At 36.1% G+C, this 26,286-nt stretch overlaps 1 protein-coding gene across 9 annotated transcripts in view; it reads left to right on the top strand.

The window, feature by feature from the left end:
* The window catches only part of NRCAM (neuronal cell adhesion molecule), a 319,224-nt gene extending 298,145 nt beyond the window's left edge, over positions 1-21,079 (top strand). For all 9 annotated transcript variants that reach the window (XM_069107011.1, XM_069107012.1, XM_069107014.1 and 6 more), the window contains 3 exons: positions 7,252-7,383; positions 9,557-9,635; positions 18,645-21,079. In XM_069107011.1, coding sequence (XP_068963112.1) covers positions 7,252-7,383; positions 9,557-9,635; positions 18,645-18,882 — 449 coding nt within the window. In that variant the 3' untranslated portion in view covers positions 18,883-21,079. The remainder of the gene's footprint in view (positions 1-7,251; positions 7,384-9,556; positions 9,636-18,644) is intronic.
* Positions 21,080-26,286: the final 5,207 nt, after the last annotated feature.

Here is a 26,286-nt window from a genome sequence, read left to right as displayed (position 1 = left end):
TGAAAGTTACTTTTCCTACAAACCTTGGTTTCCTCCATATTTTAGTCCTTTGTTTTATAAATAATCATATCATACAAGTAGAGGTTAATGTCATCATACTGTTGATTTTTAAGAACAGAGAAAGAACACTGGTCTTGAAGTCAGGGGATATGAGTTCTAGTTCCAGTTATGCTATTAAGTAGCTGTGTAAGTCTGAAAAATCATCTTAACCTCCCTGGGGTTAAATTTTCATTTCTCTTAATTGAGTAATAGACAAAATAATCTCTGATACAGCATTCTATGATTCTACATACAAAATGTCTGGATTTATTGATGAAAATGTAAACACATTTCCTGCTCCTTTAAGACAAAAATAGTTGTTCCATCTACTAGTATGGTGATGCTTAACATTATGTTCTATCACAACTTGGTCCCCAAAATGGTCACATTCTAAGTACATGACTCATACACCTTATTTGTTTTTTTTAATCCTAAATCCTTTTAATTCAAATATTATGATTTTTTAAAAAATTATATTTTCTAACTTCAGAAAATATACTTCAGTGTGTGATATAAAAATAGCCAACATTAATATTATGGTAACATTAGCATTTTATTTACTTTCATAAAATCATAATGTTTTGTCATATTTCATACATTTTTCACTTGAAAATATGACTCCATTCTCCTAGAAAATCATTGAATAAATCTTAGAATGGGAATCTTCATACAATATTCATGGTCATCATTTATATTTTTTTTTCTGTCTTTGCATCCACAGCACCTAGCTTAGGGCCATGAACAGAAGAGTGGTTTAGCAAATACTTTTCAAATTATATTGGTTGATCCCTGTCATAAGGATGCAGTTTAATCACTTTAATTTTGTGAGTCTGTGCATTGTCACCTATAAACAAAGTACTTGAGACTTCTGAGCCTAAGAATGTTGTCAAGGCAATGACACAATGCAACATATATTTATTAAGGCTCTTCTTTGTGCATGGTAGTCTGCTTGGCTGCATGAGAGATGCAAAATTTAGATAAGGCATGATCCCTGCCCTCAAGTTATTTGTATTATAGTTGAATAAGAAACCATCATAGTTAGCTGTATTATACCATAATTCATCATAAATCCATTAGGAAGTCATAAACCAAAAGAACTCTGTAAAGTGTGAGGCATCAAGTCATTAGTGACCTACGAGATTGGGAAAAATTTCATGGAGGAAATGGTATTTGAGTTGTGGACTCACTTCCTGTAGATCCTAATCCCTAGTTTACTCACTAAACTAAACAGCCCTTAGGATTTTAAATTGACCACCTGAGGCTGTTGTAGAAAGAAAGTTGAAAATTCAATACTATAACCAGAATCAGTCTAGCCTACAATGTACACTTGTGAAATTTATGGGGTTGTAACTGTTAGGCAACCATTGCACAATGAAATTTGCCATCTCCATCTTCTACAGTAAGACTTTATCACAATAGCTGATCCCATGATGTGGATAACTGAGGAATATTTTAAAGCACATTATCAAGTTGATATTGAATTTTCTGTTTCAAAAAGTAACATTTTAAAAAGAAAATACCTGTTAATTATAACTATATGTTATATATGCACATGCAAAATTAAAGGGAAATATTATTTGGAGTATGATTTTTAAAAATATAACAATTACATATTGGCAACTTCTCTCCCTAGATTTAATTTTTATCCATTCCTCTGTATGTTAATACTACTCTGGTGTTTCAAATACAGTTAGGTGTTGCATTGGCCCTAGAGTCAGGAACATCTAAGTTCAAATCCAACCTCAGTCACTTGTTAGCTGAACAAGTCACTTAACCTCTGTTGTCCTCAGTTTCCTCACCTGTAAAATCAGGATAATAATAGCACCTACTTCCCAGAGTTGTTAGGATCAAATAGGATAAGAATTGTAAAGCACTTAGTGCACTGTCTGGCACATAGCAATCCCTATAGAAACATCAGATATCATGATTTCTACTCCTACTTCTTATTCCTACTCCTATTCCTACTATCTTCAGGAATGCAAAAAACCAAGCACGTGAAAGTTTCTTCTCTTACCTCAGTCTCACCTCCGTTTCTGAGCCATGCTTTGAAGCACAGAGAAATCAGTGCTTGCTGTGAAAGTTTGTCCTTCTGGCTATAATTACTTAATTTCCCTTGTGATCTAAAACTTTATCTATAAAAATCTATAAAAATTTTTGAGAGGCTTATTCTCAAAAGCCACTGTACTTGCTTTGACCATCTTCTACCCTGTGTGGCCTTTTATATGCACAAATATCATTTTAGCCTTTTTTATTTGCTTTTCCTTCATTGTCTAAGAGGGAGAGAAGGAAGGGAAAAAGGTTTCAGAGCATTTTGTTTTTATCTGGGTGAGTTTCACAACTGTTCTCTGTCTATGCACCCACAAAATAATAATAACATGAATACCTTAGCCAAAAAAAAATCTAAATCGTTCATCTAATTTTGCTTCCTTTTTTATTAACTAATTAACATTGGGCCTGCTATCATTTATTTTCCAATTTGAACTAAAAACTGTGTTATTTTTCTTTCCAAACAAATTTATCTATTTTATTATTATGGTTTTCAAAAGGTTATACAGTGGTTTCCTCAAATAGTATATAGATCAAATAGCAATTAATTACCTTTACTCCATTTTATATTGCACTTTCCCTTCACCCCACATCTTCCAAGTAATGTTCTCTAGTCCTCGTACTGTCTATCTGAGAGCTCACAAAGTCCTTTCTTTGTGGCACTTACTACCCAAGTAGTTGCTGCGCTGCTTGTGACCCATACCAAAGTAGCAGCCCTCATGATGCATGATGATGGTGCCACGTGGGAGGGATGAGGGAGTAGGGAGTTTGTTTTGTTGCATAGTGTTTAATCTCAGACTCTAGATGTGTTTCTTTTCCATAGTATTGCAGTGTGTGAGCTAGTGGTATTACTACAAAGAAAATTTTTTTAAGAACTGACTCTTGAATGAATTCTTCATAACCCTTCCCACATAACACAATTCCCCCCAAACCAGCAGTGTGCCCAAGCATCTAAAGTCTGTTTGGTCCAGGCCCCTGTCATCCAAGCAGGCCAGTGCATGCCAGAGAACTCAATTAAGGAGCAAGTATTTCTCCTCAGAGTTGTGTTAAGAGGTCCTCTATAGTCTTCGGGGAAAACAGAGAGAGTAAGGATGAGAGGATGAGGAAATACAAAACTGTAGGAGAAAATTACTGCAGGTAGCAGACTAGGACTAAAAGAGACATGCGTTCTGGGCCCAAATTTGCAACTAATGGCCCATGTGACCTTGATCAAGCTATGTAACTCCTCAGTGGCCTCATATTTAAAATAAGGGGATTGAACTGGCTGACTTAATTACTTCCAGCTTTGAAGTTGTTGTGTTCTTTTCCTTCCACCCACTGTCCCCAACAACTGATTTCTGAAATTGATTTCCACAGTTATGTGGTAGCCTGAACCTCTGGTAAAATAGCCTAATTACCCATGTATCAACAGGGAACATTAATATATAGCAGGTTTAGAAAGGAAAAATGCAGAAACAGAATTCCAACTCTAGATCCCTGTAAGATTTTGAACCACCTAACTCTGCTTTTGCCCTTGCATCATAAATGGAATCCCTGCCATGGAATTAATGCTTTAACTCTCTGGTATTAGGAGTAAAATTTTCACCTGGAAATCCCCGAAGGGAAGATGATATATAACCCTCTCCAAATAAATCAAGCAAATGAAGATAGATTTTTGACATCTTCCATACAGCAAGTTGGAATTCCTTTGATGATGGAGAAAAAAAAACCCTGTAAAACTAGAGGGAACAAAATATTTTGACTTAAAGCAAATAGCAGCAATTTAGAATATGTCTCTTAAAGTTACCTTGGGTTTCAGGGCTTTCCCTACTTGACATAAAGTCAGACAAACACAAAAAACTGTATGGGCTCTCACTTTATTTTTGTTACATTGTGCTTTTTGATTCATTCGTCTTTCTGTTGTAATTGTCTGTTCTGATTGCTCTTCATTAATTTGTTCATAAATATGATTACATGGTATGATATCATATTGAAACTTCCATCTTTAGGTTTATGTGCAAAAATGCAAAGCCTCAAGGAGCACCATTTTAATGTGTCCCAAGAGATGCCTTTTGCATTTAATGAGCAATACTGTGTAGAAAATTTACGTTGGTCTCTCAGATTCTGTTGATATCACATACCCCATGCCATCTTTTCCAAACCTATCAAAAACCAGTGTGCCTTCCCTCCTCTTGATATAGAAGTTAGTAGACTACAGGTGTGGAATGAATGATGCATATGCCACTAGATATGGCTGCTTTCTCAGTTTTCCTCAACTACTGTTGTTAGAAGAAAGAGTTTGACTGGGGGGTGGGGGTGGGGTGCAGGTGGGCCTCACAGAGATGTTAAAAATAAAAAAAGTATCATCAGTAATTTTAAAGTATGCAACTCCAATCCCTAAAACTGTAACAGACATGGGAGAGAATTCATTCTATTCCAGTACCAAGACGAATTAAATCCTTTCTGTTTTTTGTGTTAAGAGGCTTGGGTAAGTGCTGGCAATACAAATACCAAAAAAAAAATTGGTTTTATATATGCATTCATGCTCCTTGAAGACAGGGATTTATATTTGTAATTATTTATGTATAATCACGTAATATAATACTTATATTTAACATATTATGTTACATATATTTATTATTTTATTTCATATTTCTATATATGTATACATATATTTCTATATATACATATATCCATATGTATGTATATATGTGTGTGTGTGTGTACACACACATACACACACACATATATCCCTGTCTAGGATCTTATATTTAGCTGGTGGAAATTCAGGTCCTTGCATGAAAAATGTGCACCTCAGTAACAGGGCCAGAGTGTAGAACAAGTAACTTTATTACACTCTGCTATTACTTTGCTAGTTGAAAGACCTTATCCTTCAAGCACACCATTACACCGTAGGGTGTGTGACTATATACACATAGAGAAATAAATAGATATAAAGACAGATACATATATATATACATAATATATTATGTATATATGTGTGTACATATATATATACAGTAGAGTGCCAGGCCTGGAATCACAAAGACTCATCTTCCTAAGTTCAAAATCTAGCCTCAGACATTTACTAGCTATGTGACCCCATATTAGAACTATACTTCTCTTCAAGATAAGCAAGCATTTTGCCTTGCAAAGCACCACACTGAGGTTGTCCCTATTTTGAAAATTGGGACCAATTATAAAAATAAGGATCTACATGGTTTAAATAGCAAGACAGTAGAGATAAAGCTTTGAAGATGCTGGGTCTTCAATGAGAAGAATGGAATCAGGAGAGGGGGAAGGTAAAGGACTGGGAGACCATGGGATATTTACCATCATGTGGCAAATTTGATATGCTTTTGCTTTTGAGTGATGAGGGTACCACACCTCAAAAGCATTACAGTTGTTTTTAGTTGAGCATTTAAATGAATTGCATCCACATCCTTTACATCAATGATCACATTTATTTGAGTAGCACCAGATGGCACTTTAAATTATCCTAATTGTCATTGCCTGGACACCTATTTGTGTTATTTGAGCTTCAGTGAGCAGATGGCTAACTAGAGATCCCTACTTGTGATGCAGGCCAAATTCCCCTCTGACCAAATATAGATCCTGAGTAGTGAGGAGAAAAAGACTACTGGTATTTGATTTGTAATGCAATCAAAATAATTTTATTTCTGACTTTGTTTCCTAAAAGACACATCTTTTGCTCTATTAATCATACTTCACTTCAGACATTGTATTCCTTATCATTTTGTATAAAGGAGGACAGGAAATGAGAAATTGGGCAGGTCATAAAACTAGGGCCAAATAATGTTGTCAGAGCACAATTCCTGCATCATCCTGCAAACCAGGGGTTATGGAAGGTGACCGTGCCTGGTTCATTCAACACAGGTTAAATAAAAAGATTGACATAGCTATTTTTATGAGGCCAAAAGGAGATATTCCCTTCTTTCTGAATAGATTGTTGCAGAAGAATTAATGAGTCTATATTCCTTTAAAAAATAAATTGATATCAGTTAATGTTAATTCAAATTAATTTAATTGTTCTTGGGCATGTCCGACTAGTAATTGATGCTATGCTTTTTCTCATGCATCCCTTGAATGACACATTAAACCAGCCACATTAACCTAAGTTTTCAAGGGAGATTGAACAATGACCACTTAGGTCAAAAGTACTATATTCCTTTAAAGTGGATCACAGGCTGATTTAATTTTTTAAAAACTTGCCAGAATTCATCCAATCCTTCAAAGTAGCCATCTGGGAGGACTACTCCCTGACCATGTTTTCCTTGTTCAGAACACTCCTCCTTTAAAATTATATTCAGAATATTCTCAGTAGTCTTTGTTCTTTTTCCCTTGATTGAGGTTTGTTTTTTTTAATGACCAAAAGTAATTTGAAGCTAAATGTGATGAATAAGGTCAACCTGTATTATAAAGTTGGACAGCCATAAAATATAAAGGGAAATATCTGTGATAAATATTAATCTCTAATTTCCTAAAATTCCATGGACTTCCTATAAGTTCACCTGTGGGGAAGTTTGATACTAATAATGTTTGTCTCCAGGTTTCTTTGCTCAATTTGGGCCTTCCTAGTGATTGTTTTCAGATAAGAAATGAAGTGTGAGGGTAAAGAGAATTATTTTCTTGCATGGTTCATAACTGACTCTGAAGGTAATTACACAAAGAGAAAATATATTTTCTCTAGCAGACCCAGAATAAGTATACATCCTCCAGAGGTGCTTTGTTGAACAGTACTCATTTTAGTGTATAATAAGATTTGGTATGTTTATCTAAAAATCAGTCTTCATACCTGTTGTTGTCCCACTTCATTTAAATATTCCTTTTCAAATATGGCAGGCATATTTTACATTGTTTTGGAAATGTGCTGAAATTGAGAATAGCTATTTACATAGAAGTTGAGGAAGAAGAGGGTTTTAAGCATCAAATGTTATAAGTACTCAATCTCTACTTGGAAAACAGATTCTAAATACGAATGAAGATTTTTTCAGAGTATAATAATCAAATCACTCTTGGCTGTTACATTCTGGTTATATACTATGGAATTTTATTAAATTACATACATGTTACTACTATGAAATACTCATGCAAATACATCATTTCATTACTACAGTGTTTTTTTTTTCTCTTTCTAATCTCTGCTCCCTTTCTCTCATTTCACAGCAATGGCAAGCCGGCAAGTGGACATTGCAACTCAAGGCTGGTTCATTGGTCTGATGTGTGCTGTTGCTCTTCTCATCTTGGTTTTGCTCATTGTTTGCTTCATCAGAAGAAACAAGGGTGGTAAATATCCAGGTAAAAGGAGACATACCTGTTGCTGATCAATAGTTGCCTTATTGTACCTTAAAACCACAAACGGTTCATTCATTGTAAAGGAGTGGTGCCTCGTCCTCCTGAAGTCAGTATTTCAAAATCTTTTCTTTTGGCCCAATGTACACAACAATAGAAATATTTTCAAGAGAAAGAACAAGTTTTTGTGGGTGGGTCCATATATGTTCAAAAAAGGTCAGTGGCCCCATCTCTTAGTGCTCTGTGTAACAATGAAGTTTTAAGGAGCAACCTGGAATGCTTGTCTGGATCCTACTGTCTAAAAAGCAGTATTTACATGATCTCTTGATATAAGGGTTGTTTATTTCTCTTTGTATTAGACATACTCCAATAAACCATCCCTATAACTTCCCTGATCAAAACACTTTGGTGTAGTAGGTGGAATCATGGATCTTTTATCAAAACTCATACACTTTCAAGTTTCATGACCTTAATCAAGGTCACTTAACCTTTCTTGCCCTCTGTTTTTCATCTGCTAAAGGGGAGGACGACACTAGATGGTTTCTAAGGAATTTTCCAGCTCTAAATCTGGGGTCCTATTGTTCCTTCCTGACCACCATTCCATACTACATGTAGCTCCTTGAGCCTAAAGACTGGCTTTTTAAAAAGAATTTATAACCTCAATGTTTATCATAGTTCCTGGTACATAACAGGAACTTAATAAATGCTTTGCATCCATCCAACCATTCATTCCTAAAGTCCTGCTCTGATACCTTTTTGTGGTGTAGGGGTAACCTTGGATTCTTAAAGGCTACTCTGGCTTGGCATGTCCCAATAAACTACAAAGATTTTGAGATATATGAAAAACCCAAGGAATGGAATTTCTGGATAATTAATAATCAATTTATTAATTAGACTAACAAATAATCAATAAATTGATGGTCAGTGGTCTCCCTCAGCAACCAAAGACAAAACTGTGGAGATCCCTGAATGTTTCAATACCTTTGGAAAAAGTGCCCCTGACAAGGGAAAATTAACCATGACTGGTGAGCAATTAATGAGGGGGGTGGACATATTAATGAGGAGATGGGCTAAAAGTCTTCAGGTCCTCCTGCTGAGAATGTGCCTTGATCATGAGACTCATCTTCCTCCAGCAATCTGGTCAAAGGAATCCATCTCTACCCAGACTATCTCTACCCAGACTCTACCCAGTCTGGTTTATTTTCTCCTTCAATAAATTGAGTCACCCTAAAATTCTAATGGAGGATTCCAAGGACAGAGACTTATTTCCTAAGGGCAAGAATTCACCTAGATTACAACCTGTTTGTAAGGTCTTCCAGTTGGTAGGGTCCCATCACAGAGTATATACATGGAGGATTTAGGCAATTTCATCTATCAGCGTTTTCCTTTGGAGACTGACTGAATGACCTGCAAGGGCTGGTGCCTGAATGAGGAAATAGAAAAGAAATACCTCAATCTTAATTTAATAATTGGTTATTAATATAATAGAAAAATGATCATGTCTCTCAATTTCAAGTATGATCTTGATAAAAGACCATATCTGTAAGTCTGAGACCATCCTAGAAAAACTCAGAGGCTCATTACCAGAGAATCACCACCCCATAATGGATTTTTTGGTTACATCAACTCATAAAGACAGTCTAATAAACTGTGATGCAGTTGTGATCTGCATTGGTAGAGAGAGTAACCATGGCAATGGTTATGAAATGGCAATGAAATCACAGATCACATCTACGTGCCTTAATGGTTCTGAAGGGCCCTACATGTTTCCCCAAATTTGAGTGAGACCTCGGTGACCAAATTGGCAAAGTGGTCTATTTCTAAATATGAATCTGGTGAAAGCATGTGAAAAAGACTAAATATGAACCCTGTAGAAACCTTAAATATTTTCCTTCACTGTGAAACATAAGGAACATAAGGCTTCCACATTAAATGAAACCTTTTCACAAAAACCCAAATGTTTAGATGTTACCAAGTGTTCATTTTTTAAAGCTCCCCTACAAATTCTGGGAAATAAAAGTATACTTACTGCCAACTGCTGTATACCTTGAGAATCTACTACATACTAAAAATGATTATGATGATAACACTGGGAAATCAGAAGTACCAAGATGACTAAAAATCCTGAACAGGGAGATGCCAGCATCAATGATTAATGATGCCATTTTGAATGTTTTAGTCAAAGAAAAAGAAGATGCACATGCTGATCCAGAAATTCAACCTATGAAGGAAGATGATGGGACCTTTGGAGAATACAGGTTAGAACCTCCTATACATCTTTATTCTTATGTTTTCTGTCAGTCAGGCACTCTATTTAAGCACCCACAGCAGAAAATGGTTCTTTGCCTAGAAAGTGTCCTTCTTAACATTTGGCACTTTCCTCAAATATCAAGTAAAAATTTAGTTTGGAAAATGTGTAAATTCCAGTCCCATACTGTTAAAAAAAAAAAAAGCATTTCTTCTCTTTGTGAAATGTTTCTCTTTTTGATGTGGGCTTGGAGGTAGGGTATTGATGGAAGACATAGCTCCATAGAGGTCCATTGGTGTTCCTTCATATTTCTGCAAGCTTTTTGACACTATCTATTCCCAGAACCTTGTGATTACCTTGTGCCTTCCCACTGCCTTGGAGTTAAAGGGTTGTTTTTTTAGTATGAGGGATAAAAGCACTACATGTTTAGAGAGCCCCCATTCAGTACAGAATTGGGGTAGAGAATAAAATGTGTTTCTCTCCCCCTTTCCACTATCTTTTGATATGGAAATAGCCAAGAATATAGTTACAGAAATTGAGCACCCCATAGACATGATTGCACAGGCTAATTCAGTGTCCCCTTGCATTTCTTCCTTTCTCCTCCATGTACCTGGTATGTATATGTTCCCTTCACCACCATACACATATGTAATAACCTAATGAGAAGAAAGGAATAATATTCGTGGTACTTGGAAATACCCTTGCCTCCCCTCCTTGAAGAATAGCTATACCCAAATGTCCTTATTTCACAAAGTTTAATTTAAAAAAACTGCTGTTACTTGCCAAATGGATATACGTATTCATCTGTAAGAATTTATCTTAGTAAGATATCAATTTTAGCTTTAAATGAAAACCCCAAAATATTTTTTTACTTTTTTAAAAAGTATTAAATCTGCATTAAGAGCATACACAGGTCAGATCTATAGTGGAAAAGTAAGGTTTTTTCCACCTGAAAAGATTTTATATGGCATGATCTTTTTTCCAAGAACATTTCTAAATTGGTGACCAAAAGCTAGGATTTGTGGGTGGGGGAAGCACTATGGCTAGGCCACAAAATTGACTTTGAGGAGCAATCAAAAAATTGCAGTCAGTTTTGGTCCCAAGTCACCAATACTGCTTTCTACACAGGCTGCAAGTGATATTCACTGTAATTCACCATTTTATTGTATTCTCCAGTGTTTTATATAATATATATATATATCAATTACCATAGGGAATATTATGTAGCCTTTGCTATTTTGCTTTTTTTTAAACTGCCAAGAAGCCTTTAAAAATAATTCCAGCAAATGCGTCTGGCAAAATTTATCTGATTTTTGAGGGGGAGGGTTGGCAATAAATAAATAAATATCATTCAATTAACATGTAGTTTATTAAGTGGCTGCTATGTTCCAGGCACAGTGCGAGGCACTAGGGATACAGGTAGAAAGAAAATCATCTCTGCTCTTAAAGAGTTTAATTATAATCATAAAAAGGAGTTCCAGTGTAAAACTGGAAAGTGATGCAATGGTCAAATTACTATATTTAAACAAGGTACTTAAGGAAACTTTGTAATCTTAATCAGAATTAATTTTTAAATTTTTAATTTTAAAAATTAGAATTAATTTTTTAAAAATGTAATGGCTATATCTATACCCAATCCATTAGCCATGCACTCATAACTAGAGTGTTGAATAGACTCTCAATAGTTAAACTTCTTATGATCCTCTAGGCAGTATTTTATCTACCAGACTTTTAATGATTTAGTCTTGATTTGGTATCATCATTAAAGAAATCCATTCATTCCTTATATCCCACAGCAGAATAAAACTAATCTGCTATTTATGCAAACATGTTCTTGCCCAGATACATTTTAAATAAAGATTAATGACTTTGTTAGGCTTATCTTGGTACAAAGTTGAGGAGGGCATCAATTTCTTTAACAGGGGAAAATTTTGGTAGTCCAAAAGCATATTTTTGCAATACATTTAAATAATGTGTTAAGGCCTTTTTACTCTTTCTCCATAGGCTTCTTAGTTTAGGATAGGGGGAAAAACTTATAAATAACTGTGAACTTTATACTATGGCACTGAAACTTTTTTCATACCAAAAGAAAAAGCTGATTGTGAATGCCAAAGGGCAGTTTTAATTTTATTTGTATGGATGATGTGATACATTGACTAATTTTGGAAAATTCACCTATCCATAGTCCTTATTTTAATTATATCTTTTTCAATATCGTTAGGGATAAATGTGCCACCAAAGAAGATAAAAAACTTGAAATCTAGATTGGGGGCAGAGCTTTCACTAAGTTGTCTAAAGTGTTTTCCCCACATCTAGAGAAATTTTGTTTCTAATTCCCAACACCCTGCCTCTCTTGGTCCTGATTTTTCTCTGTAGCAAAAATTCATTAAATATCCCCAAAATGAGACTAATTTTTTGAGACAAGCAAATTTCTTCAAATTTCCCCAAAATGAGGGTAAAATTTCATGAGACTTGCAAATAACTAGCAAGGGTGAAGGGCTTACCAAATTCTTACTAAATTTCTTCAAATTTGCTCAAAATAAGACTTAAAATTTCATGAGACAAGCAAAGATATAGCAAAGGTGAAGGAGTCAACAAACATACTCAAATTCAAGATAGGACTCATGTCGTGATTTGGTGACCTTAGTATGTGAACCCTTAGACCTGCCCATTTGCATAGTTTTTCTAGTACTTATTAATGACTTTATAGAAGTCCCTTGACATCCCCCCACCTGAAGCAGGGGATAGGTTATCCCAGGTAAATGGTCCACAATGCTAATTCCATCTGTTTTGCTGAATGTGTCCCTTTCTCCTCCCCACACCCAAAAGAGTGATCATTAACTACCTTGGCAATTGTTTTTAAAATTCACTTTCTGCACAGGTTATTTGGTCAAAAATAGGTCTCCCGTTGTCTTATTTATCTTGCTGGAGCTATGCCTCATTATCTGCCGAAAGTTGATATTACTTTTGTATGCCTGTCAAATAAATGATTGACCTTCATTTTCTCAGTGCTTTTCTGCATACTGCTTCTTATCTGCTTGGTTCTGTTTAAATATCCTTGGGCTTTCATGCAATGAGTCTGACACTTGGGCTGCTGCTCCATTTTGGCTTCTCCACCAACTGTTTGCTATCAAACTTTGTGAACCCATGATCTACTGTAGACCAGACCCAAAAAGAGTGCTGATCTTTCTTCTCACTATACCAAAACACTGTGGGATTTAAATCTGACTTTCCAATGGTGACTGAAGGGACAATGCAGATGAATCAAAGGGAGTGTGGTCTTGCTCAAGTCTATCTACTCATCCCTTCTAATGTTTTGGGATTCCAAAGTGATGGATAGCAAGGGTGATGCTAATGCTGGTGTAATCATAGTGCTAAAATCTTAAGTGTTTACAGACATCTGGTCATGTTTCTTTGGCTCAAAGTTAATTCATATGTGATACGTTTGCAAAACACTTCAAAAGGGGTAATTTTGTGCATATATGTGTATATACATATGTATATGGTTTCTCAGTCAAGGAAAGTTATATTTCTTGACTTTTAAATGGTAGACCAAAACTTTATAAATGAAACAGCAGGACTTATCACATATGTGATTACATTGTTTGCTCTAAGGGAGTTATGGTTCTGATGAGTGTCTTAGATTATTTTTTAATGATTGTTCAATTTTCCCAATGAGGATGGAAATTCACAAGGACAAGTCCACAAACAAAATCACTTGCAAAAACCATCTACCATCATTGCAGCTTTCATGACTATTTTTTTTAGACCTCAGTGACACTGCCTCAGAACTTTACCCTTTGGTTGATTCTGCTATCATGTAATGTGTTTAAAAGACTTTTTGATGCCACACTTCATGAAAAAAAAAAAGATTACAGAGTTTGTTCATTTATTTATTATTTATTTTTGACAACACATCAAAATTCCATTCCCTTCCCTGGATCACCAGGGTCCCTTTCACACTTTGCACCCCTAGGGAGCCGTGAGCATGACACTTTTCATTAAATTCATGCTTTCCTAACTCTAAATCATAGGATGCTGACCATGCCAGGAGGCACAAAGTCAAAGCTTCTGTCAAGACAAGAAATTTTTAGAGAATTCATTCTTCCTTTATTCCTTCTAGTCCAAGGAGTACCAGCAGCTCCCTGGGTAATTCAACTCTTGCCCAGCCAGAGTGTAGTTTACAAGGTGCAAAAAGAGGGAAGGAGGGACTTCCCATGGCTAAATTTGTTTTTGTACACGCTGCCAGCTCCCACCCTTGCTCCAATACCACCTCCATGCAGGTACCTCTGGTGGAAATCTGCAGTTCTCTTTGTTTATTTCTTTGATTATACAGACATTAGAATCTGCATCCTTTCTAGCATATAGAAAAATCAGAGAAACAATGCAACCAACTGTGTAAGTATTTTTTCATTCTTTAGATCGATCTTTTGTTAAAACCAAAATAAACCTACATCAAAAGTAGTACCATCAAAGGTCAATTGAAGTCATTGTCTACTACATTAAGCCAAACTCCCAATTGTATGAATCCTGTGATTCCTGTCACTAGGGAGCCCATGTCACACATTCACTAGCACATACTATATGAGATTAAGATGCTTCTAGTATGGGGCAGTCACATGATCCAACTGAGGGAAGAAATGTACTCAGTAGAATATCTGAAGATGGAGATTTGTTTGTTCTTTTCTTAAAGAGACAAGGTAATACAGGAAATGGTCAGCCACTTAGGCTATATGAGAGAGTAACTAGGACATGAGGTTCAGGAAGCATCCCAACACATTCTCCATTGCTGCTGAGTTTCACTTAGTAGGTGCTTGCTGAGCATGCCCCACTGTCTATACATAACAATATCCTGAAATTAATTATTTAGGTCATGGGGAGGAAAAAATATAGACCAGAGCTTTACTGTAATATTCTAGTAAGGTTCTATATAGCAGAACTGCCTTGTACGTGAGGAAATTCAGCAACTAAATCCCTCTAGACAGAAATCACATTAAATCAAAATCCACTGAATAGCAAACAGTATTATAATAAGTTTCCAGTGCAAGAGAAGATATGCTTCAAAGGAACAGGGCATTCATCTGGGAGTGTTTCCTGGACTGATACACTCCACATCTTCATAGTCAGTCTTCATGAATTGTTCCATGCAAAATAGCAGATTAATAGAAATCCTACCCAAGGAAATAACATATATAAAAGCACTTGGAAGAATGCAAAATACAAGGTGTCATTATCATTGTTATTATTAATTACAGTATATGTGAGCATTCCAAATGAATAAATACAAAAGTTAAAATAACCAACAGACAGCTTTTATCAGAAAGAAGCATTGCTGAGAAGTTCGAACCCATCCATCTAGTACATCTAGTTTAAAGAGGATACACTGACATTTTTCTAACCAAACAAAGCTTCAAAATTGCCCTTTTTCCAGCATAAGAAATCGTGATATATGTTTTTTTCTACTGTATAACGAATTTTCCTCCCTTACAGGTTATGAATGTTCTTAATGAATGAACTAATGAATAAAGTAGTTTATGAAATATGTCCTATGTGCAAAACACTAAGCTAAGAACTAGATATACAAATAGAAAGGCAAGACAGTCCTTTTCTTATGGAACTCATATTCTAATGAGGGAGACAGTACATATGGAAGGTTTCAGCTGCAAGTTAATTCTGTTTCTTAATATAATGTGCCATGGATTATTTTGGCATAAAAAGGAATTTTAATCTTTGAAGCTTTGGGGATGTTAAACATTAATACTTAATTTTCCTGTTCATGAAATGAATTTTCCATTTAATTATGGTCTTTAAAAGCATTTGTAACCTTTACTTCTCACTTGTAGAGCCCAGAGCTAGAGAGCAGAGTATAGCCAAGTTGGACCATAGTTTTGAAATAGCCTCTTGCCCAGTTTCCAAATATACATTTATGTTGAAGAGGAGATTTTCAAAATCAGACTTGGCAAATTACTTCTCCTTGCCAAGTTACTACCCCTTGGGTAGTTTCAAAGGGAGGAAAGGCAAAGACCAATATGTTGTTCCAGGCTTCAGACTTATAAGCTCTCACACTGTCCACCAAGAGTAAAAAATTCACCCTCAACAAGAGCTTTTTCTTTGTTCGCCTAAGAGTTCCTTCTTGAATAGGATCTTTCTAGCCTGCTTCTAATTCTTGAAGTAAGCTGGGAAGCTTTTCTATTCCTCAAACCTTGGTCGCTTCTCTCTTTGGTCTGCCTCTTCCTTTTGAACAAGGATTAAATTAGAATGGAGGTTTTTAGAAGCTAATAGAGGAATCTATGCTTCTTATTTGGTAGATTTGTTTTCCTCCTTCCTTTTCAGATTAATTTCTCCTCCCCTCCTAGAGATGCACATATTTCTGGCAGAATAAAAAAAGAAATCAAGATGAGTCATGGAGTTTGCAGGGTGGAGTCTGGGGTTAGGAACTGGAAGGGGAGTCATGCAAAGAAATTAATATAATAGAGATGAAAAAAATTTAATGATCTGTTTGGTGCACAAAATGAACCCATCACAAGTTAATTTCAACAAGATATTTGACAAATTTTCCTATGTAATTTTTGTGGACAAGATGGTGAAATGTGGATTTCTTGATAATACATTTGGGAGAATTTTATAACTGGTGGAGCAAGCCTATCTTAATATTGTTTATTCATAGATTAATACTAATCTGAAGGAGAGTGTCTAGGGGCATGCCACAGGACTCTGCACTTGGCCCAGTCCTATTCAACATTTTTATCAATAATCTGAATGAAGAAATAGAAGGTATGCCTACCAAATTTATAGATACTAAAAAGTCTGGAGAGCTCAAGATGCAAAAAGATCTAAAAAGACTAAAGTGATGCCCTTCCCCCCCCCCCCCCCCGCAAAAAAAAAAAACTATAAGATGAAATATACCAGGAATCAATATTAAGGCCTGTAATTATTTTCAGAACACAGATTTCATTATTATGGAATTAGAGACACCTGGCATCAAGACTTAGTAAAAAAATGCATAGGGGAAGGAGGGACAGGAGAGTCTTAAACTGACAGCTCAATATAAGCCAATTTTATGATTTGGCTACTAAAAAATCTAATACAAACAGACTCCATTAATAGAAGCACAATGTCCAGATCTAGGGAGGCAATAACCCCACTGTACTCTGGTGTCAGTTACATCTGGAGCACCATGTCTCAGGAAGGACCCTCACAATATAGAATAGTGATTTGGAAACCATGTCATATGAGGAGCAGTTGAAGGCTCTAGAAATGTTAACCAGAAGATAATTTATAGGAAAAGTATCTGTTGCCTCCACATATTTGAAGGACTTACATTTGGAAGAAGAGTTAGACATGTCATATAATAGAATGTAATTGATGAGCAAAAGTTATAGGCAGACAGATAACAATCCATTATAAGAAGACATTTTCTTTTTTTTTTAAGCAATCAGGGTTAAGTAACTTGCTGAAGGTTACATGGCCAGGTGTTTCTGGGTGGGTGCTAAGTGTCTGAGCCCGAGGAGACATTTTCTAACAAAGCTGTCCCTACAAGGAAATGCCCTGCCACATTGAGTTCCCCTTTATGGCAAGTGTCCAGACCAAAGCCAGGTGACTATTTGTCAGAGATATCATATGTAAAAAGATTCTCACGATAGTTGAATACCAATAACATCTAAAATTCCTTACTACTTACAGATTTTAAAATATTGATCTTGATCAGAATACATTTTTGGAAAGGAAATATAAGAGGTTCTAAGACCAATAGATTGCCTTTTTCTTTCAATACCATACACTAGCTTCTTATTTTCCCTCATTTCCGTTCTTTGAAATAGAAAATAAAAATATATTGGCTTCTGTCCTTTTTCTACTGTAAGTAATCTGTTAAAATCTTTTAGTGATCTGTTATAATCTGTTAAAGAAATCTGTTGTTGTTTGTCTGTTGTGGAAGAGGACCTAAGTCATATGAGTATCACGATTCTGTGTGGGTGAATTAGAACACATTCATTAGTTCACTCCTTCCAAAGAACATACTGAGACCTTTGAGCAGAGATGTAAGCAAAGTCTAACTCTTGCAAAATGTTATTGATTTATTTAATCCTCAGATTTCCATCAGAACTGAATGATAAAAAAGGGAAGGTGCTGTAAACATGTGAGATTTAGGGGCAGCAAGTGAGGACTGGAAGAAAAGGAACAGTCTGTTTTTAAGTGTTTTTTTTTTAATTTTCCACAGTAGCATTCCACAATGTTCAAAATAAATCAAAGTGAGTAATTTTACAGACTTAACACTCAAGCCAAATTATATCTTTCCAACTTAATGAATCTTTACCCCCATTAACTGACATTCTTACAGGAAAAATAAATAAAATGCTGTACACTTTCAGGATATGGATTTTGCTTTTCTTCTTAGGCTATTTTCATTTGTTTCTTCTGCACCCTTTTAATGGAATATATAGGTCTCTTGAAAGGTAAGGTTGAAGTTTGTAAGCCTGGCCTGCATTCTATAACCAAAATGATTTGAAATGCAACACTTTGCTTTCCTTCTTCTAGATCAGAAAGAATCAATATTTTTCATTTAACCAATTTCATTCTTCATTCATGTTCAAGGAAACCAAGGGATTAAAAGGTTTAACAGACTAACCCCACTACCTGTCATAAGCTTCTTTTCCCCCCACTTCGGGAATCAAAATAGTGGTTTCTCGGTGACATTTCAACCTCCTTCTTATTTAATGCTTGCCATTACTTCTAAATTGCTTTCAAATCAGGGATTAAATCTCTCATTGAAAGGAACATGCACCATAGACAGTTCATTCTCTGCTGAAGAGCTCATATTTAAACCATCACTGTACCTGATTTCCATGACAACCACATCATATTAATTTGGTGACTAGGTTTGGCTAGGGGACCTCGAGACTGCATAAGCTTTGACATAATCTGCATGCACATGCCCTTTTGTTTATCAGTTTCAAAAAAAAATTCTACAAAAAGATAGGTATTAACTGCAGTGTTTTGCTGTCTTGTTTTTCTCCTCCAGTGATGCAGAGGATCATAAACCTTTAAAAAAGGGAAGTCGAACACCTTCAGACAGAACTGTGAAAAAGGAAGATAGTGATGATAGTTTGGTTGACTATGGAGAAGGGGTAAATGGCCAGTTCAATGAGGATGGTTCCTTTATTGGACAATACAGTGGTAAGAAAGAGAAAGAACCAGCAGAAGGAAATGAAAGTTCTGAGGCTCCTTCTCCTGTCAATGCCATGAACTCCTTTGTTTAACCTTTAAATTTACTGCCGACACACCCGTATTCTCCATGATATTTTTTAAAGCACTTGTATGTCAGCCTTCTCACACTGTGAACATGTAGGTAGAAAAGCTACTTTCTACTGTATGTTTATACTATGAGACAGATAGATCAAACATTTACACAAATGAATAACAGTAAAAGTGGTACATTAGTGTCAATTGGAGTAAAAATGCAGACTTTTCATTCAAAATGCATATCTTTTGAAAATTTCTTCAGAACTGACAAATAATACAACAACTGATAATGTTATTTCCTGGTGAAGATACAGTACAATGCATGAAAAATGCTACCACATTTTACAGACAAACCTATGTATGTTATTAAAACAGGGTTTGATATTTTGTAATGCAGTCCTTGGCTGAATCCCTAGATATGAATTCCGTTTTCATTGTCAAGAGTGTTATTGTAGTATTATCTAGAACTTCAATGTCTTTGTGGACATTGTTGTGAAATTGGTGACTTAATGTCTAGCTGTCATAAGTCTTCTTGCAAGACAATTAGGAACAGTATATACAGTATAGAATTGCTAAATGAGTGAAGTCTGACACTTGCATTTGCTTACTGAGACTTTTATTACCTTCTCTTTGCTCCTATTACTTTATCGCCTTCTTAATCTATCGAGTATTACAGCAGTACAGTGTTCTGTTTTTATACCGTCTAGACGGTGGATTGTTTAGGCAAAAACAACATGCATTTCAATGCATTTTGAAATCAGTACAGTCCTGAAGCAAATTGAAAGCAACCCATTTAAAAATTTCTTCAAACAAATAAAAAAATAAATTCCAGAAAACACAGAGCAAGATACATTCAGTGCCTTCATACAATATGCATTCCATAATACGCTGCCCTGCTAAAATCAGTTGGTGCAATAAAAGCGGATCAGTGGACTACTATCATTGCCCCCCCCCAAAAAGCACCTTTTTAAACAACCTAGAAGCAATGAAAGTCATTGTGCTGCAAAATGGAAATACAATTTCAAAGGCATAAAAGTACTGTGTGTTTTGAGGATTTGTTTCTTGAGAATTGAAAGAAAAGCTTCACAACCAACCAGAATACATATCATGATTCCGAAGCCTTATATGGTTTCCCAAAAACAAAAACAAACAAACAAACAAAAACCAAATTCAGCTAGGGAAGCAAGAGATGAACTTGGTGGCAAAACATCAACAAAACCAATCTGTTTGCTCCAACAGGCCATGACGGCCGCCATGCCAACAGCTGTACATGATCCTCTTTACTCAACCCATGTGGCAGCTTTTGAAACTATGTATAGCATTAAGCAATGTGTATATAAATTATGGACAACTTCAGAATCTGAGAACTCTGACAAGTGCTAATAAGGCCTAGTGGTTGAAAGGATTACAGTTATCAGTTTCAGAAAAATAAAAACAGCATTCTCTCACATTCATGAACTCTATCAAATGGTTTACCTCCAAATATGAAATTTTATAACAACCTATGGTTGAAGGAATGCTCAGTTTCATTTGCCAATAAATTGGTTTCTCATAACTTGCATCAAGTTTAATTTTAAGTAAAGCTTTTTATATGTAGATATTTTGTTGAATTTGTAAATACACTTAAAGTGTAGATGCTATATGCTTATAGGTGTTACATACAAATAAACACAATCAAAATGTTTATGTTGTACTGTGTAAGAAGTATGATAGCCGGTGGAGTGCATGGGACTTGAAAGCATCTACTTATACATCTTTTATTTTCCTTTATTTTTTTTTTTTTGCTGTGAAACAAATAGTGAACTGTTTAATGTATCAACAGGAGGTTTCTAGATAAAACCTTCAGAGCTAATGCCTGTGGGGTACAATAGGCCTTTAGTCATCTAGCCGCTTTTATGTGTGTAGGTAAAGCACAGTCTGAAGGAATCCCAAACGAAGATGGCCACATACTCTTTCATAGCACTGCATTTGCTTCTCTCGAATCAGCTTTCATATTGATACTCAAAAAAAGATTTAAAAAAAAGACCAGATGGATCAGAGAGCACAAAAATAAAAGTTACTAGGGATTTACCAATGTTCTTAGTAACAGAAGAAAAACAAGTACAATTTTTACTCTTCTGTAATGGTAGATGCTAAATTTATCTGTGCATGAAAGGGTCACTTCTGTAATAGTGCAACAGATTTTGTAATTAAAAAATTAAATGTGGTTTAAAATTTCCATTCTTGGTTGTCATTTGTCGAGTTTCTTGTTGAATTTGCATGACTCTCAGGGGGGCTGTGATGATTTCCAGTAACGGGATCCCTGACTTGTAAATCTATGTGAAACCTCAGGTGTTCTAAGAACTAAATTTCTTACTCCTTAGTCCTATTCTCCATGATCCCTAACTGTTACAATTCTCTAACACTGACTCTCCCCCTCTAAGTCCTTCATTCCTAGAATAAACACCTACATCTTAGACTTAATTCAGCTAATGGTATTAGCATATCATTTGTTATTCACTTTCCTTTATCGTTCCCTTTCCCTCCTCCACCCCCCCCCCCAAAAAAAAAGACTGATTTCCCTGCATTCAGCCTACTTTCCAACTTTCACCTCTGTGGGACCATCAATCCAAAACCCAATCCTTTAACGTCATTTACATATTCTGCCATTTGGCTTTTACCTAAATTTGGGGGATTTGTCTAGTCTCCCAATCACAGCATTCCTTGGCCTGGCCTACCCCACTGCTCAAAGTCCAAGTTCTGACCCTCTATGTTGGACTCAATTTCCAAATTCCCTTGTAGCTCTGAAATGTTATCTAATCTTATCTGTGAACATTTGTTAAATATAATGATGAAATCTAAAATGAGAATCTACAAGGATATTTCTCTGATGAACTGTCTTCAGACAGGCAGATGAGGGCACTCTCTCTCCACTTTTCATCTTCCCTTTACTCCACTCTGGTCCACAACAGCAGTCTTAAAACTGAGGAACTGCTAATACAGTTTCTCATAGTAGGAGCATGTTTCGGAAAGTGAGCCAAGTGCACATTGATTATCCTCAAGACACATCAGAAATTTTAGGTATCACCACCAGAGGGCTCCCCAATTTTATAACCAATGCAAATGAAATACACGTGTGAAAAGGAATGTTTTCAGTGACTCAGATCCCTTCCGTAACTCAGTCTAGTAGTGAAAAGAATTAGTCTCCAGCTAGGAAAGATGCAATTTGGAACATTTTTCTTGAAAAGTCTAATGGCAGAACTGCATTAGAGAGCAATGGATTTGGATTCAGAGGGAAGAAGAGGACTAGAATTGCAAATCAGCTCTGTCCCTTACTACCTATGTGACGGGTGATTTTACTTGTCCTGGCCTCAGGTTTGTCATAGGTAAAATTAGAGGGTTGGAGTAGAAAATCTCTAAAATCTCTTCTAGGTTTTTATACTTTGAAATGTTATTGGTTCTGGGCTTCATGAAAATCTTGTTAGGTATTACTGTCTTATTCATTTTAAAAGTTAATTTGTATTGATATATTTTGCTATCCCGTCACCTTCTTTCCTAATACTTCCCAGCCCAGTGAGTCATCCCTTAATAGCATAAAGACGGGGAAAAGGGAAATTGCAGTATAGCAAAAGCAGCCAACACATCAGTAGAGTCTGACAGAATGTATGATGTCACACACTTTTCATCTTGCATCTCTACAAAAAAGGGAGGAAGATTCAATTTCTCACCTCTTCTCCAGGACCAAGTTTGGTCATTACAATAAAGCATTCAACAATAATTTTTTGTTATTGTTTTTTTTTCCATTTCCATTTTTTTAGTCATTGTATATATTGTTTTCTTGGAAATTCTTACTATACTTTGTATCAATTCATAAGTCTTCCTATGATTCTCTGAACTCACACTCATCATTTCTTGAAGCACATCAATCCATTATATTCATGTATCACCATTTGTGTTTAGTTATTTGCGGATTAATGAGCTTCTACTTTGTTTCTATTTCTGTTACAAGAACTGTTGCTATGATTATTTTCCTTGCTATGGGACCTTGATGTCTTTGATTTCCTTTGACATATATGCCCAGCTGTGGGATCTCTGAGTAAAAAGGTATAGACCTTTTAGTAATTTTTTAACATAATTCCAAATTACTTTCCATAAAGGTTGGACCAATTCAAAACTCCTCTAATTGTGTCTTAAGGCTTCCCTCAGCCCCTCCTGTAATGATTGTCTACACCTGCTGTCATCTTTTATGTGCTTTCCACTGCCCCACCTTAATTCCTGAGTTCTGTCTTCTCTTGGGGAAGGGGGGGAAGGACAAGATTCCTAAGTCCATCAGACAATTGACAGTTAGCTCTCTCTGTTTAACCACCTGTACCTGTTTTTATATTGTCATTCCTACCTCCTCAAGGGGAAATCTCTATTCCATATATATTCCATATACATATGTGTGTGTATTTGGATTCCCTACCTAAGTTCCCTCCTCCCAGATATTGCCCCTTTGGGGATGGGGCTTTTAAAATATCCTCTTATTCAATGAGCATGAGTAAAACATATAAATACTTGTGAAGTTTGGCTAAAGATTGTTGACTTTCATGATGTTTGAGCAAACACTCACTGCTCTCCCCTAAGATACTCCCTTTAATATTTGACCATATTATCCTTTTAAAAAGTTTCTTATGGGGGCGGCTAGGTGGCACAGTGAATAGAGCACTGGCCCTGGAGTCAGGAGGACCTGAGTTCAAATTCAGCCTCAGACACTTGACACACTAGCCATGTGACTTTGGGCAAGTCAACCCCAACTGCCCTCCAAAAAAAAAAATCCTTATGAAAGAATTATTTATTCTCTTCCCATTCCTTGTCAAAGAATATTTTCCAGTTTCTATACCTCTTTCTTTCACACCTTGCATTTGCATAACGTCCACTATGTCCTCCTTTAATCCCTTGCCTCCACCTTTGAGCATTCCCATCACGCTAACCCTTCATCCTGGATAAATCTTATAATTTCTTTCCTCCCCATTTGCTCCCAAGGGACCAAAAGGTGGAGGAAATCACAAAGAATCTACTGTTCATCTACCATTCATGTTTGCTATTTTCCTTCAAATTGCACTTGCTGTTGCACAACTAAACTATTTTAATCCTATTTTGATTTTGTGTCATATTCCAAACATCATTTTTCTATAACTTAGCCTCTTTGGTCAAGTCCTCTTATGTGGAAGAGGTGGAAGTACATGAAAATGGGAAGTTTGTCCTTCCTGGGGAAGCAGTATACCTGCTGTGATATACCATTGTTCAACCAGAGAAGTAAAGAAGAGAAAGAATAAGGGCAGAGCATGAGTGTGGTGAGGGGAGGGCTCTATTAGACCTTAGGGAAAACTGGCATCCAGCTAAGTCTAGTTCTGTTCCCCCAGAAGTCACTTGGGGGCACAGACTGAGGGCCAATCAAATCCAGTGTGGAAGGAGGCTGAGACTTTGAGGTCCAACTCTCAGAAGATCTGCCATCAAAAAGGAGGATTCAGATAACGGGCAACAGGATAATATAGGGTGTATAAAAGACTAAAATTACCAGCTTCTCGGTTTAAATCTTGAGCATACACAGATAAACCAAATAAGAAGACATTAATAACCAAAGAGAAGATGGCTTCCAGATCGTCTAAATGTGTCCATACATCTCTGAATAAATATCACAAGACAAAGTAAATTGAATCAATACCTGATGAGGAAGAAGATTCTCTATCGATCCCCAAAAGAGCTTGGAACTATGGCAGAATTTCCTTAATGGTTCAAGAGAGAAATAAAATGCATGAAAGCAGAATTTGTGCCCTGCACAGGAAAAAAAAGACAAAATAAGAAAACTTGAATCTACAATGATAAATCTCTCCAAAGAAACAAAAGAGAAGACTAATTAGGAGTGAAAATAAACAAATTTGAAAAAAGAGAAGCAAAAGGCAATAGCGTTGAAAGAAAACATGACCTGTATTCAAACAAAACATACTGATTTCAAAGGCAGGATGAGTACAGACAACTCATAGATTATGAGTCTCCTAGAAGAACACAAGCCAAATATCTAAATACCATAAAGCAGAAAAGGAGGGGGACAAGGAGAAAGAGGAGGAGGAGGAGGAGGAGGAAAACTGCCCAAAACTTTTGAACCCAAGAAACAATAGGCTAATTTAAAGAATCCCCAGTTCACCTCCAGAAATTGAGGCCCAGAAAGTCAAAGTGTCTTGAATAACCACATAATGGCAGAGCCAGACACTTGAACCCACCATGTTTGTCCTTTTTTTGTTTGTCCAGTCTTTCACCTTCTTAAGCCATCTTTCATATTTCTATTCACATAATCTTTGTAATGCAACACTCTTATTCTTTTCTGCCTCTAATCAAAATTTTCATTGCCTGTTGAATGACCCTGGCATTCAAGTACTCCACAATAAAGCTCTAAACTACATTTACAATCTTATTGCTTATTATTCTCTTCTCATATTCTCTATCCTAGGCAAGATTTTCCATCAGTAATTGCAGCCTGCCTCTTCTGTCTCCATCCTCAACTTCTACCTCCATTGCTGGAATGACCAACTCTCCCTCTCCATTCCTTCTGAGTATCATCAATTTAGAGCTCAAAGGAATCTTAGAAGCCATTGAATCCAACCCTCTCTTTTTAAAGGTGTGGAAACTGAAGCACAAAGAGATTAATTAACTTGCCAAGAGTCACATACCTTGTAAAGAAATTGAAAACCATGACTTCTTGACTCCAAGGTCAGCGCCTTATCCACTATGAGACACTGCCTTTCTGGAGGTTTCCTCTCTTTCTTAATGGGTCAATTGAGGTGTCGTCTCTTCCAGAAATGCTCCCCTTGATCCACTTCCAGCTAAAAGTGACTTCTCCCCCCTTAAATGTCTCCTGCCACTTTGTCTGGCCCTCTCCCTTGTACTTTTTCACATTTTCCCTCATATCAGACTTATCTGTGTACATTCCTTTTCTGTCCAATTAACTTATAAGCTCCTTAAGATGAGAATACGTCTTAGTATGCAGCTAGGGGGTATAGTGGCTAGAGTACTGCATTGGAAGTCAGGAAGACTTCAGGTCAAATCGTACCTCATGCACCAGCTGAATGACCCTGACCAGGCATGCTATTTGGACTTACATTTCCATATCCTGTCTGGTCCTGCTTCTGCATATAAAATGGGGATGATAATATCTATGTTTAAATTAGAGGGGTAATATGTGAAAAGCACTTTAAAGTGTCATGGAAATGAACATTGTGATTAAAGGAAAATTTGGATCCATAGAAAATGGCAGGACAACACAGGCCCTAGACAGGGAGTAAGTACTTGAACTTAGTGCCCTCTGAAGTAATTTCTAGCTTTAAATTTATTACTCTAGGATTTTCCTACCCCCAGGATGCTAACAAGTTCAAAGTGGGCACTGAAATGTTGAATTGAATTGA

This window comes from Petaurus breviceps, unplaced genomic scaffold (assembly GCF_028583685.1).
Source record: "Petaurus breviceps papuanus isolate PSGF00001 unplaced genomic scaffold, PetGlider_PUasm1.0 84, whole genome shotgun sequence".
NCBI lineage: Eukaryota > Metazoa > Chordata > Mammalia > Diprotodontia > Petauridae > Petaurus > Petaurus breviceps.
Note: the sequence above shows the minus strand (reverse complement) of the source record. Positions and strands in the feature narration are given on the sequence as shown.